Source organism: Cebidichthys violaceus, unplaced genomic scaffold (genome assembly GCF_023349555.1).
Source record: "Cebidichthys violaceus isolate CVI_PGR_0920_01 unplaced genomic scaffold, fCebVio1.0.p SCAF_14, whole genome shotgun sequence".
NCBI lineage: Eukaryota > Metazoa > Chordata > Actinopteri > Perciformes > Stichaeidae > Cebidichthys > Cebidichthys violaceus.
The window spans coordinates 2363074-2378432 of NW_027176307.1; the positions used below are offsets into that span (position 1 = coordinate 2363074).

Here is a 15359-nt window from a genome sequence, read left to right on the forward strand (position 1 = left end):
CTGTGTATCTGCAAATGGCATTATCAAAGTAGCTTAACATTTTTGTAGCTCTGCTTGTTTCCCCTTCTTGCCAAGAGTTGGATGAGAAGATTGATACATCCAGTGTGACAGTCGGGTCAGCAGCCAGATGGCTTGGCATTAACACTGGAAACAGAGCTGCTTTCCATTTCCAGTCATTTTCCAAAGCGAAGATAACGTCATATTTACAGACATGGTATCAATCTTCTCATCTAACTCTGCAACAACTAATACCCACAAGTTTTTAATATTTAAAATCAATTGGTATGCATAAAAGACCTTCCTGTTAAACCTACAATTATAGCATGGCCACTGATACTTTAGCAGGATATAGAACAGGTATTAAAATAGAGCTCAAAGGTTTTATCAAGACATATCAGTTTACAGAAGTGCAGAAATAAACATACGACAAACAAACGCTAAAGAAAGTAAACATTTACACACTAAAAGTTGACATTGGAAAAAAAAAAGCAAAGATCAGACAAATAAAATGAAATGTGCTATTGAGAGTCAACATAAAGATGTACAGTAGAGATGACAATGAGCTTCTAAATGAATACAACCCTCCCTGAATAAACTAGTGATTAGAAGATGAAATCAGTCGATGACAATCACCTCACTGGGCGTTTTGTCCAGCTGGGCGTTGCTCTCTAAAGCCTGGACAACCTGGGCGGCTGAGGGTCTCGTCTTTGGGTCCTCATTGGTGCAGAGATAGAAGAGCTCCACCATCCTCCGGTACGAGCTGCCCAGAGCCTCGAAGTCCAGCACCGGTCTCGTACCCAACTTCTCGTAGTAGGCGTCCTCGTCAAAACCCTCCTCCATCGAGTCCTCTGAAATACAACGCAACATTTTAACACACTTCACTTTTCAACTGCAGTTGTTCCCAAACATTATCACAAGCAGGATTTGTGATCTTTTCAACCAAAGGGTAATTCTTCTTTCTCATATTGTTTCATTGGAAGAGATGAAAGTAATTTATATTTAACGCAAGAACAAGTTGGGAGAATTCTTTTATCTTGGGGGATCTGACACTAGGTTAGGAATCACTGCTCAAAAATGAATCCTCTACATCCAGTCCGATTAAAGACTCCACAGTAAGAAAATCATCAAACCTGATGATTGACCTTTTATTACTTTATTTATATTGACTGACTTATTTCAACAATATATTATACATTTTTCTATACCATTCTGACGTTTGTATGACTTTTTCAATTGGAACTTTTTAAAGATGCTATATTATGAGTTGATATACATCATATTCATTTTTTTCGCCATGCTATGTTCTTTTAATGACTTTTTTTCAACATGACTTACATATGTTTTTATTACGACATATTGTACTATGACTTTTGACATATTTTTTAATGATTTTTTTCTTCATTCTAATCGATGACTTCCTCATAAAGCTAACCTAGCTCGGCCTAGTTAGGCTTTTCCACTACCCAGTCTGCTCCTGGCTGATGTTCAGTTAAAATAAAATGAGATGGATGAAATTGGACTTCAGGCTAACAAAGCAACCTTATTTCATTGACTGTTGCTCCCACATCAGACGTGGCTTCATCCCGGATCAAGTAACACTTGGGTGAAAAAGGACAGAGCGCAGGACTCGGGTGGGACAGGAAGAGGACTCTTTGTTTACATCATGATGCGTGGTACTCAAACATAATCAAAGTTCATAGACAATGTTTCACTAATGTTGATTTTTTGATGTAAAGATGTCGGCCATATTATCTGCAAACTGAAATGTTTGGTTGCTGCTGTTTACGTTCCTCCTGATGTAAATTAAAAAGATTTACTACAAGAATAAACTACAACTGCAATTCGTTGTGCAACCCTGATTTGCGACATTCTACTATGACTTCATTCAACATGCTCTGAATGATTTCTTCAGTTTGCTGTACTTTGACTTTTAAAAAATATTATACTATGACTTTTCCACGACTGTTTTTAATTATATCACAAAAATTCTTTGAATTTTCTATGGATTTTTTCAACATGCTATATTATGAGATTTAATAAATGTTTTCGACATTCATTTTTTTTTACCTGCTTCACGATGACGTTTCAACATTCTATACTCTGCCTTTTTTTCAACATGTTATAGTATGACATAAAGTCATAGTATACTTTTTCACAAAAAATGTCATAGGATTGTATATCCTACAAATGTCATTAATCCTCAAAATCCTAGTTTAGCACATCATAAAAAGTCATATTATAGTATGCCATTAAAAATATGAAAAATATAACATAGCATTCTATACAAATGTCTTAAAAGACATACAATGTCATACAAAAGTGAAGTTAAGCATAACAAAAGTCATAAAAAGTATTAGTATAGTACGCCATAAAAAACGAAAGCTAACTAGACTAATATTGTCATAAAGATGTCCTAAATATATGCAATAAAAATGTTATTAAAAAGTCATCAAATAGTATGACATAAATAATGTTATAATATAGTATGACATTAAAAAAGTCATGGGATAATATTTCATAAAAAATTGAATTAAAAAGTCAAAAAAGGTTGTGGTATATTTTGTCATAGGATAGTATGCCATACAAATGTTCTACATGAAGTAATAGTATAGTGTGCAATAACAACGTCATTAGAAAGCGTAATAGTAAAAATTCATAGAATGTGATGGAAAAAGTCATAGTATGGTATGACATTAAAATGTCATAAAAGTTGTCCTGTATGTAGTCCTGTATCCACAGAGCGTCTCACCTTCAACCTCCTCTTCATCATCGTCGTCATCATCATCCAACATCTCCAGATGAGGCATGGCCAGAGTCATCATCTCCCACAGAGTCAGACCGTAGGCAAAGATGTCCGCCTTGTCAGTGATTTCTCCTCCCTCATCCAGAGCTTCCTTGGGTTTCCATGGCTCTGTGCCGATGTACTCTGCCTTTGGGTCCGAGACTGAGAACAGAAAGAAGAAACAATATAACTAGACAGGCACTCGGAGAGCGCACACCCCCGCCAAGCTCGTTCTGTAAGTGAAATATCATGTGTGCATCCGCCCCGTGATCTGGAACCACTCCTAAATGTAACGGGTCCTTCCTGGCTCATGCTACATCCTTTCACTGAGCTTCATGAACATTTGACCAGTAGTGTGTCCAGAATTCTGCTGACTAACAGAACCGAAGACATAACCCTGTTGACGGAAGTAATGAAACCCAAATTGGACTGATTAGGGCTGCAACAACGAATCGATAAAATCGATAAAAATCGATTATTAAAAGCGTTGGCAACAAATTTCATTAACGATTTGTTGTGTCGCGCGATTATTACGCCACTCAATAAGTCGCAGAGATGTTTGAGTTTAAAAAAAAAAAAGTTGAGTTGAGCGCGGAGCAGAGCGGAGGTAGAGGAATCAGTACGACCTAAGTCATCCAAGGTGTGGGAGCTTTTCACACTAAATAAATCGAAAAGGTGTGTTGATTGCAAGATATGCAAAAACGACACGGCACGGGAGAACCACGGTGATGATTCAGCACCTAAAACGTAAACATGTTGGAGTCCTTGAGGAGGAGGAAGGGAGTTCAACAGCAGGTTAAGTCACTACAGAATCCTACTGTTGTTCCGTTTTGAAGTGAGGAACGTAACGTCCCTCCAGTAGCTCTCCTGGTGCTGCTGTTTACTCGTTATCCAGATGACAAGCATGACAAGTTAGCGTTAGCTCGTTAACCCCTGCTAACAGTAGTAAAGCAGGGGTGGTATAGTTTGCAAGACTAAAGACACGTTTTTATTCACTTGCCTTTTCCCCGCCGATTCATCGATTAATCGAAAAAATAATCGACAGATTAATCGATTATTAAAATAATCGTTAGTTGCAGCCCTAGACTGGATAACAATCCAATTACAAAATAATACATTCGTACAATTTGTCCGTTTCTAAAATGGCCAATATTATCTTTTTTTGTTAAAATCAAAGAGTTCATGTTCTTCAGGTTTTTCTTTACAATTGCAACAACAAAGCAAATATCCAGAAGTTTGCAATTAGTTTCACAAAAACAAAGTCAATCAATTTGATTAAATTACATTTTATTTGGATAGCCCAATTTCACAAATCAAAAATTAGCCTCAGAGGGCTTTACAATCTGCACAAGAGATTGCAGAATCAGCTGCTATAAACAGCCGTTTCCAGTTCAAATGAATTTCTGCCAATTCCATGCTTTTATCCATGATTAATCCCACTTGTCACACACACACACACACACACACACACACACACACACACACACACACACACACACACACACACACACCTGTTACAGTATATATTACATTTACTGTGATAGAATGGATATGATGCAGTTTGTATGATGATGAAAATATTGTAGAATACATTATGACATGAACACAATCATTACCTCTCATGTTCTCGTCCAGCTGCAGAGACACGCCGACATCACAGATCTTGACGGTCTCAAAGTCGCCCTTGATGACAACGTTACAAGACTTCATGTCGCCGTGCAGCAGCTTCTTCTCATTGTGGAGATACTGTGGGGAGAAACACACTCCTGTGTTTAATTTTGTTAAACACGGATCATTTCTGAAATGAAATATTAAAGACAGCTGATTAGACGAGACAAATGTGATTTGGGTAAGAATGAACCACTGGTGTGAGTGAGTTTGTCTCCAGTTTCCCATGGACATTTTATTTAAATCATATTATTCTTGAATTGTGACTCAAAAAATTAACAGCAAGACATCTATTGAGGACGAATAATAAAATATACTTTCTCATATACTGTATACGTATATATATATATATATATATATATATATATATATATATATATATATATATATATAAAATTCAGCTGAAACTCTTTCTTTATTTTATGAGATCATACTCTTCAGGAAACCACCAACTGCACACACATTAACATTTACACATGAGTGGCAGTGGTGGTTAGTAATTACTGGTAAGTACATTAACTGAAGTACTTGAGGACAATTTTAGGTACTTTTACTTCACTTGAGTATATTTTTCTGCTACATACTTCTACAGGAAGGAAACAGGTGTGAAATCAATCCAGAGATGATTCATGTTAAGCAGCACCAGGTAGAAGCAAATGTGTGATTTACCTGAAGTCCCCGAGCAACATGCAGCGCTACTTTTTCTATGTTGGCAGCAGGGAAAGCTTTCAGGCCGTCCTCCTTCCTCTTCTCGATCAGGTCGTTGAGGGACTGCTCTCCTCCGTACTCCATCGCCAGACATTTTGATCCATCTTTGGCCGTGGTGAAGGCACGAAACCCTTTGATGTTGGAATAAGGAAACAAAATGACCAAACCAGAAACTAACACAATATGGCGGAACAAAATAAAGATGTAAACTAAGCTAACAAGCCATGAAAAAGTTGATAAAGTACAGGAATGTGTCCACTCGTAACACAGTGAATGCAGTGTACTGCTGTCATGTCTTACCAACAATGTTTGGATGATTGATTCCCTTCAGGACCTCCGCCTCCTCGTTCAGGCGCTTCTGGTAAACCGCCAGCTGTTTGGTTGCACACTTGGTGTTGATCTTCTTGACAGCCCAGGGAGACGCATTCAACTTTCCCATTCTACGATTCATTTGATCAACAATAGATGCATATTATTTATATACAGATGTGAAAATGTCCCAATGTAGTAGGCTCGGGAAACAGCACAATTAAACAATGTTATTCTCAATTTATACTGAAGATGCATTTGAACATTTAAGGTAAATTATCAAACTGCAACCCATAGTTTTAGATATCTAAAGCTTTATTGCTATATTATACGATCCAGGCAAGTGTAGGGTGAGGATAAATTAGCAGATATATGGTAGGTGAGGAGTAAAACTATGTAACTATTTATCATTTTTGTAAATGGAGAAAACCTCAAACCTGTTCATGAGGTAAACGTTGACTCCAGTCCCACAGCCCAACTTCTTCATGAACGGTGAGGCCGGGATGGTCACTGGGGTTCCTCCGCTGCTTACAAAGCTCTTCGCTCGGGCGTTTTTAGGGGTCTTGAATGCGCCCTCGTCGATGAATGTGGCAGGGGAGGCCATTCTGTCCAGGAAAACAAATAACGTAACGTTAATTCTTTTGACACGTTACACATGATATAATGGCGACAGTCAGATTTACGATGTTTTCATCGTGTTTTGAGTCTGATAACATAATAATTTAGTCAACAAATCTGACGTTACCTGCGTTTTCTTTCACTGTCACTTCCAAACTGCTGATTCTGAAATTAAACCGCGCCGAACATTCAAAATGTTACTTCCGTCTGACCAGGCTGTACGGAATGGAGGCCGCAGAGGGACAAACTGAACGAATGTCGTTTGCGGCTGGAAATGATAAACAGCAGAGTATAGCTAAACTGCACACCAGTTGTATTTGTTTGAAATACTATTCTGAGTATACATGTTGTACTGTGATTATAAACGGGAAATAACGTTTGTTATATTTTAACATAATTTGAATCAGTTACAGTTGTAATACAGCATTTCAGCAGCTGAGGTCAGTGACGTAATAAAAGTATGGTATATTATGGTAGGAGGTTGCAAGTTGGTTTGCAAGTCTGCAAAATATAGATGGATAGATTTGATAGACTTTATATTATAATATATACTGTAGGTTTGCAAGTGGAACCAATTGTACTCATATATAGATGGATGTATAGATAGACAGATCCACTATTTCAATAATCAACATGACTTAGAGGATGTTGTTTTCTCGTTTCTTGCTTTTGCTAATGAAAATGAAGTGTGCCAGGTACGTTTTGGGATTCAGTGTCTACTAAAGCATGTTTACTAAATACTGAATCCCTAAATACTATTTAGGGATTTTCTAGTTCTCGAGAACTATATGACAGTACTTTATTTGTTTGATCTTCATCACAGCATGTGTCTGTTCTCTCTTTAATGTCTGGGACTTGTTTGAAAGACTTTCACTCACTCAGACGATGAAGTTGACCCTGACCTCGACTCTCATGATCCCGTTATTGTTTCATCTCCGTCACATATAAGGCAGATGTTCCCAGCTCGGTCCTCTCATTGTATGGAGGGATAACCGTTTCATTATGAGGAAGAGGAGCAGGAATGTGGTCCGATGACAACTGGACATGGTTGGGAACTCTGGAACTATTGCTTTCTTTCTCTGTTTCTCCCCATCTCTCGTTCTCCTGAGGGGACATGAGCTCATGTTTGTGGGCTCATACTGCCACATGTTGTGGTGCATTTAATAGAATAAGGATGGGTTCCTCTCTGGTCAGACCACAGAGAAACAGTCATAAAGAACGAGAGGATGATGATTAATGTCACAATCCAATTAAGAACAATTACATACCCTAATGTAATGATTCAAATTTTAATTTTCATGGATCATTCATGCAACTTGAAGAAGATTAATGCTCAATTAAGAAATTACAATAATACAACCAGATAAGATACAATCAAATGTTTTGCATATGGGACAGAACATGTATTTATAAACAACAACAAAACACTTATTATTTTTTCAGAATGGGTTTGAAATACATTCACGTGTAAAATATTTAACTGACAGTAATCCAGGACTTTCACACATTCCGAAAATTTACTATGACACTGTGAATGTATTGTATGTCTACTTTTAGCATGTTTTACTTACTTTTTTGGAAACTTTGGAAAAATAATCTGCTGTATGCTTGCAATAACACGCTTACATTGTATAAATACAACTTGTCTTCCTCTCAGCACTCAATAACTCATGTGCTTTCTCACTACTATCACTACAGTTTAAAGAAAGCAAAAATTTGATTTAAAAAAATTAATGGAGATAATCTCAACACAAGGTGATGATTGAAAGCCCCAAGAACAGCTAAATGGGCCTTGTGGTTTTCTCAACTGCTGTTTCCAATGTCTAGAATGAACATTGATCCTCAGTTTAACATTTTTTTTAGTAGAAAGGTTTTCAATTAACGGACCAATTTATTAAAAAGCAAAAAGGAACATCCAGTGTGACATATCAGATGAAAGCTCTGAAACGGCACATGTACAGTACAAAAAACATAATTAAACTGGCAGTTAAGCAATATCTGTCCCTTAATGTAGATGCAAAAACGTTTTTGTTAAATGAATGCTGCCTCTTGTCTAAATTTTGTGCTGATTTTTTGCTCACATACGGGACAGAACATGTCTTTAAAATGGCCATATAAACAAAAAAGCACATAAAAAGGACATTTTTGAATCACATTTGTATGTAAAAAAGCAAAACTCATAGGAATCAGGACTTTCAGGTTGTGGATACAACAGCCTCTTCTGGGAAGACTTCATTTAACTAAATGAAATTCAGGAAAATAGACTAGACTAGAAATGTCAGACTTTTTAAGATAATGGATACAACAACACAGGACCACCCGGGATTCATGTGTCAAGACTCAGAAATAAAACTTTATTTCTCTCCCTGGTTGTGTTTTATACTGGTGAAAATGTGTCTTTCTTTTTCGGTCATATAAAGCAAAAAAAGCCACCAAAGTCTAACCAGCGATTCTAATTGCCAAACGATGGGATAAAGAGCAGGGAGGGATGGCGGACCCCCTCATAGGGAGCTGATGCTGAGGAGAAATTACAGCATCTGTTGTCTTTCTCTTCTTTCTTTGTTGCGGTCATTGTAGAAATTGCAACAGTGGTTTGGATAATTTCATGCCTCTCATCTCTGCATGTGGTTCTCCGAGGCCTGTAGGAACCATTTTATTGTGTCATGCTTTTACAATCGGAACAAGAAATAATGTGTAGCAACACATACTCCCATGAGCAGATACAGATGCTGCTATTAGTCTATTGTAACAGTGGTTGTCGAATTGGGATTGTAAGACACGCAAGGGTCCTGAAGGGTGTCCCAGGTGGTCCCATGTCAAACTACTTATTACAAAATAAATACACAATAGTTTACACTATAGTCAGTTTTAAATTGCACTCTTGCATTGTGCATTTCTAGTATCTTTACCTGAAAGTAGTGTGATGAATGTTGCACTTTGTATTCATACTCAAATAAAATGATATAAAGAATGTATAGTGCTATAAGGAGCAAATAAAGAAGAATTTTGGACACACTCAAAGATTTTATCACAATTGTAAAACAGCTGTAATCAATATGTTTATGTTAATAATGGGTTTATGTGAAAGGGGTCGCTCGTAGCAACGAATGCACAGATCATTATGAGCTCTAAGGAGGAGTTTAGTTCCTTTCAGCTCACTGTTTTGGTTTTATGGCTCACAACTTCACTGTTTCCGTTCACTCTTACAACTCTCGTCGTTTGAACACAATCTACACAACCTGCTCAACACCAAACAACAAAAAGACACAGTTAGAGACTAGCTGGTGAACATGAAGAGACAGATACTTCCCCAGCAAAACATGGACATCCCATTTCATTCCATTACAAATGCAAAAATTACAAATTCTCTGCATCAGTTAAATATGCCTCTATCTATCTATCTATCTATCTATCTATCTATCTATCTATCTATCTATCTATCTATCTATCTATCTATCTAAACCAACCATATACCCATCTACATATGTGTAAAATTGCTTCCACTTGCAAACCTACAGTATATATTTTACTTTATCAAATAAAAAACTAATATAAAGTCTTACCTTCTTGAAGAATAAGTGAAACCACGTTGACCTAAGTCAAACCGGCTTCACAGTCTTTGCTCTGACTGTCGGCCATGTGTGTCGGACATCAGGTGATTTTTCATCCAATCATTTCTACATCCGCTTCACATGTGGAAACATTCATACTTGTAATTACTGTTCAGAGCTGTCAATCAAGGCACAAACATGGTGTCCACACCCACATGCTTCAGTGCTTGGGATCATGTGTGTAACTTAAACACACAAAGTGATGGACGGAGTATTCAGATCATTTACTGAAGTAGAAATACTAATACCACACAGTAAAAATACTGCATTACAAATAAAACTCCTGCGTTCAAACCTTAATTTAGTAAAGTAAGTATTAACAGAAAAATGTGCTTTAAGTATCAGGAGTGCATAAAAAGTACAAAAATGTAATGAAGTAAAAACCACATTATTCCCTCTGAGATGTAGTGGAGTAGAAATATAAAGCTGCATAAAATGGAAATACTAAAGTACAAGTACTTACAATTTGTATTTTAAGTAGGCTATAGTAATAAATGTATTTAGTTACATTCTACCACTGATCACACACACATCTGAGTCAACGTCACTCTCTCTTCACCTGTTGACTTCTTGAAAGTGCCTGTTATTCACCTCTCCTAATGTGGTCAGGAAAAACCTGTTCACCTGTTTAAACACATCTACATTTTATTACTTCAGCAGTGCATATTCAGCAATTTAGTGGTACAAATCAACCAAACAAAAATGTAAAAACGTGTATTTTTTAAAGTAAACGTGAAGCACTGTATCAAGTATCTTCTTGACATAATCATGTTTGATTTAGGCATTTATTTGTGTGTGTATGTTGTTAACTCCATAGCCCTTATATGTGGTATGACCAGCACAATGTAATAAAAAACAGACACGTGTATACGCATATGTATAGACATTATGCCAAAAGTAAAGCATAGCAAGGTCTTTGTACAACCATGTATACATTTTAAAAAATGACACATTTAAGTGGTTAAGTGCACTTTGGAATGTGTTCTCACTTTCAGAGGGTACGGAATTAAGCTGCTTTACATTTATAAAATCAAAGTATTCTGGTTATTTGACCGCACGAGGCCGAAGCACTGATCTGAGGTCAGCAGGGCCCGTAACTAATCAGAAAATCACATCACAACAATTTTATCCTGTTGATATCTGATAGGCTGCAACTTTGCCGGGAAGGAACACCAGTCAAAATACATTTAGCTGTGAGAAGAGGGTCAACTGGAGGAGACACGGTTGCATATTTTTTTCTGGTTTGAATTGTGCCCATATGGTTTTGATATGTGATTGGTCTGCACCAGTTTCACATGTTGAATTCTTCACAATCCATATTAATCAGCAAATTGTTAGTTTTAATTAGATTTGTCTTTAAGAAGTGTATTCCTTCCGTATTTTAATCTAAAAACTGGACAAAGCAACTGTGTTATTACTGTTTAAAACATAAAGTATAACCCACTGTACAGTTAATCCTACATGAATATTCCTTGCATACAAAATGCAGCATGCACTGTACTGCACCTCCCTCCAAAAGCAGCAATGTTACACATAGAGCTGTCCGATTTCTTTACCTCATATATTGCCTAATAATCTGAAACAAAATGCATCATTATTTATATATCCAGTCTCGTTTGAGCTCTTAACACTGATCACAGAATACAAAAGTTTGTAGAACATAAATGTCAATTTGTGTAATTTGTTTTAATTTGTTAATTTGGGAAGAAAAATCTGAGTCAGTGGAAATGGCATCCATCTCCAATTGATCTCCTAATTTATCCGTAACTAAATGGCCTAACTGACTTTTAGTGCTCAATCTAGCCATAATATTTTATACATATGCTGTTATTGTTAGGCTGACTATTCAAAATCATAAATGTCATGGTAATGGATGAGAAAAGCTCCTGACATAAATATTTCTTAATAATATTTTGTCAATAAAGTTTGCTGTAAATACTTGACGCCGCTCACTGAGGTATAACTGTGACTCTGGCACCTATCATATGATAATGAGGAGAACAACCACTAATACAGATGATAGTCCCTGCTTTGATAAAAATACTTCATTGTTCAACATTAATGAATAGCAAAGGCCTGCTGGTATCAATACTGTGGAATAAAACATACTCAAACCTATTTTCAATCAATGTTGTTTTTGCTTCTCTGGTTAAAAGAGGAGATGGCAAATAAGCCAATGAGTGAAAATATACTGAAGGAGCTCTGGGTGTTATCTTTGGCTGTTGCTTCAGAAAGGCAGAGCTCTAAAGTAATAACTCCTCCACGGCCAAAGTGCTGACTCATCTCTACAAGATGAATGAGGGTCATCAGGATGAAACATAAAGACCTGGCTGCCACTCAGTCGTACTGTCAGCTACACTTCGGTGCTGCATAGAAAAACAGAGCAAATATTATCAGAGAGAGTGTGTGTGTGTGTGTGTGTGTGTGTGTGTGTGTGTGTGTGTGTTTTACAGTATGACACTCAATCATGCAAACATTAGTTGGTACATATTCAACTCTATAAATTCTAAATTTCTAATTTGTTCCATTCACTCCTATTCAGTATAAACCACATTGTTGAGTACAGAAAAAATAAACTACTGGACATACAAGTGTAGCTATTCATACCAAATATGTAATACTGTAAATTAAATGTATATTGACAGTTATGATGTTATGATGACTAATGGTGTTTCTCACACTATAGGTCATTTTATACTTTTTAACTTTTTCTAATTTTAAGGAATTTGAAGGACTTGACTACCCAGAAATCCTTTAACGTGATGTCAGAAGAGGTTCTGTAACCGTCAGCTGCTGTATTTCACACGTCATATTATGTTTCATCGCTTCCTGTGTGTGAAACATAATTCCTCCTGCCTGATGTCTGAGGTGAATCTGCTGCATTTCAGCTTTAAAGTGACACTTTTGGATTCATGCAGATGTATTTTTTACGTTAACGTTTCTGACCTTGTCTCTATTATAAGATACTTTTGATATATACTGAGTATATGCATGTGTTTTAAGGTTTTCATATTCGATTAATCTGCCAATAATTTTTTGGATTAATAGATTAATTTGGTCTATAAATTGTGCAAAAAATATTGAAAAATGTCCATTATGCCAATGTCTTGTTTTGTCCAAACAACAACATCAACAGATATTCAATTAAAAATGACATAAAAGCAGCAAATACTCACATTTGGGAAGCCAGAGAATGTTTCGTAAAAATACTCGAATGATTACTCAACGAGACTAAATTGATCTGCTAACTGATTAAATCAGCTCAAACGTGTTTTATAACAATAATTATATGAACTGGGATATATTAGGCAGCCACATACTGGGGTGGCTTTTTGTACCAAAAGTGACTTCATCAAAAGACTTCATACAAATTATACCTGTTTTTTTGTTACAAGTACACGCTATTGAGTGAGTTCTCCAATCAACTTTTGAAGTCCAAAATTCCCTTTTAAGTTGCTATAGCGTCTTCTGAGACACATCAGTCTATTGAGCCTGGTTTCTCACCTCATTTCTCTTTTCCCAGACTGCCTTTCCCCATCTCCCTTTTTTCTTCTTCTGTGGTTTAAAACAGAAACCCTCAACAAACACCAAGGCACTTGAACATGAAGTAGAGACAATTATTTCTAGCTAAAAAACACATTTTTTCCTCCCTCACATGGACACAAACTGTTAAATGAACACCATGTGTGTTGAATAATCTTCTTAAAAATATAGTGGGCCAGACAATTCTTGACTTTTTTGAAGTAGGAGAGCTTACAGAGACGCATTTTACTCCAAAATATAGGAGCAGAGGGAATTCAACAGTTTGCCAAATTTGAAGGTTCACTAATAAATGTTTCGCCTGTTTGAATATAAAACATGACTGGGTAAAGAGACAGGTTTCCTGCTAGGACACTTGGGAGGTACCAGCCTTTTTGGATTCAAGAGCAGCCGTAAAGAGATTAAACCCCACTGAGAGAGGTCTGTTATGGTTGGTTTGGTGTATGCATACATGTAAGCATTAATGCTGAAACAACACAACCTTTGACAGTGAACTCTGACAAAGGCATCCAAGAGTACATCTGTTTATACTCATCTGCTCTCTATTCTTCATAATCACTTCATTTGTCGACTGCACCGATAACACTTTGTTAATCTTTGTAGTTGCATTCTTCCCCCACCATTTTCATAAAAAAAAAAAAAACACAGCACACAATAAACACTGATTTGATGATTTGCAGGTTAAAAGATGTCTTGATTTTGAGGTCAAAATTGAGCTAAACATCTGCAATAATTGATTCTTGTACTGCTTGGTGGCAGCCCTGAAATATAGTATCTTGTTGTTGTGCAAGCAAATATTTGCCAATCTACACATCAGGCAGACACAGAACAACATTGGAGTCGTGTTTCTGTCTACCTGATAGATGGAAGTCCAATATTCCCTCTCCTTTTAGATTTGTTTTGGTCTCCACCAACTACTGCCTGTCCTTTGCTGCTATGCAGGAAACATAAAGCAGATATGTTTGTTTTGACTAAAAATACCTGACTGACTGTTGTGGCTGGAGATAAGACTGATGAGAATTTGCGAGCTGGAAAACAACAAAGCAATGAACTCTACAGATTTCCTGTTAGTAATAATTCTGTGGTTATAAAATGTAAAAATATTGATTAGAGGAGAGTTTAAAAAAACAACCAAAAACAGCGCTACGGTAGTAATGAACATAGAAACATAGCACGTTGCCAACAAAGCCAAGGAAGAAGAAGACTGCTAGCTAGCAAACATGGATGTAAACAATGCGTGATTGTAAATATTACAAAGAATTGGCTTTGCAAAGGTTTTACGAGGAAGGAAATGTACTCCACATTTGTTAGACCTCAAGTATATACACAATGTGTTTTGGTGAGTAACACTGAATGCAAACAGAACTTTTGTTTGTGTACATAAAACTCCACAGGCCACCTTAAAAAGTAGCTTAAAAAGGTGAAATTTTAGCCCAATTTTAGTCCAGTTTTTGACCTGTTAATCATCAAATGATTGCTTCCTAGGTAATGCTATATGATATAAAATAAGGCAACACTGTGTATGTGTATCATCACTCAAAAGCCATTACTACATAATACTGTGAAGAGCAGCTGCCTGTAAATGAAGAATCAGTTTGTCAATGTCTGAGTCAGTTTCTTTATGTGCCGTTTCAGAATCTTGAAAGACGAACCAAGACTCTGGGAGGGTGAAGATGTTGGATTAGCTTCTAATCCACACCGGAGGTCAAAAAAGCAAACCTGCACCCAGAAGAGCCTCTGAGGGCAGAGTGCAAAGGGCAGCCTTTGCAAGCTGACCTTCGGCCTTCACTGAAGACAGGTGAGCTCCGTAATTCAGTCTGATGAAGAGTCCTGTCGCACTGTCATCCCCAGATCATGTGGTTGCTCAAAGATGCTGAAAAATGTTAGCATTTTCCTTCCTCCCATGATTCAGTCTTGTAGCTAAAACAATCAAATCTTAAATCATGAACTTCTAAGAAAGCTGCAGATTCATGCCCAACATGGAAGTTTGTCACTTTTCTTGCAGGTAAAAAACAACATACTGCTAATGTGACACCCCTGCCGATGGGAGGACGGTGTGCGCCTTGTAGCTTCTTGAAAGTTGAAGGCACTGTTTGAGGAGACGCGCGGCCGCTGCAGCGGTG

The 15359-nt window shown here is 36.9% G+C and overlaps 1 protein-coding gene across 1 annotated transcript; it reads right to left on the reverse strand.

Annotated features, from left to right (window-relative positions):
• Positions 1–366: 366 nt before the first annotated feature.
• pbk (PDZ binding kinase) lies at positions 367–6299 on the reverse strand. The gene is made up of 7 exons (XM_068708479.1): positions 6213–6299; positions 5905–6072; positions 5459–5598; positions 5120–5289; positions 4399–4528; positions 2750–2944; positions 367–848 (listed from the first exon to the last, which is right to left on the reverse strand). Exons 2-7 carry the CDS (start codon positions 6069–6071, stop codon positions 616–618), a joined length of 1035 nt encoding a protein of 344 aa, XP_068564580.1. The 5' UTR covers position 6072; positions 6213–6299; the 3' UTR covers positions 367–615.
• Positions 6300–15359: the final 9060 nt, after the last annotated feature.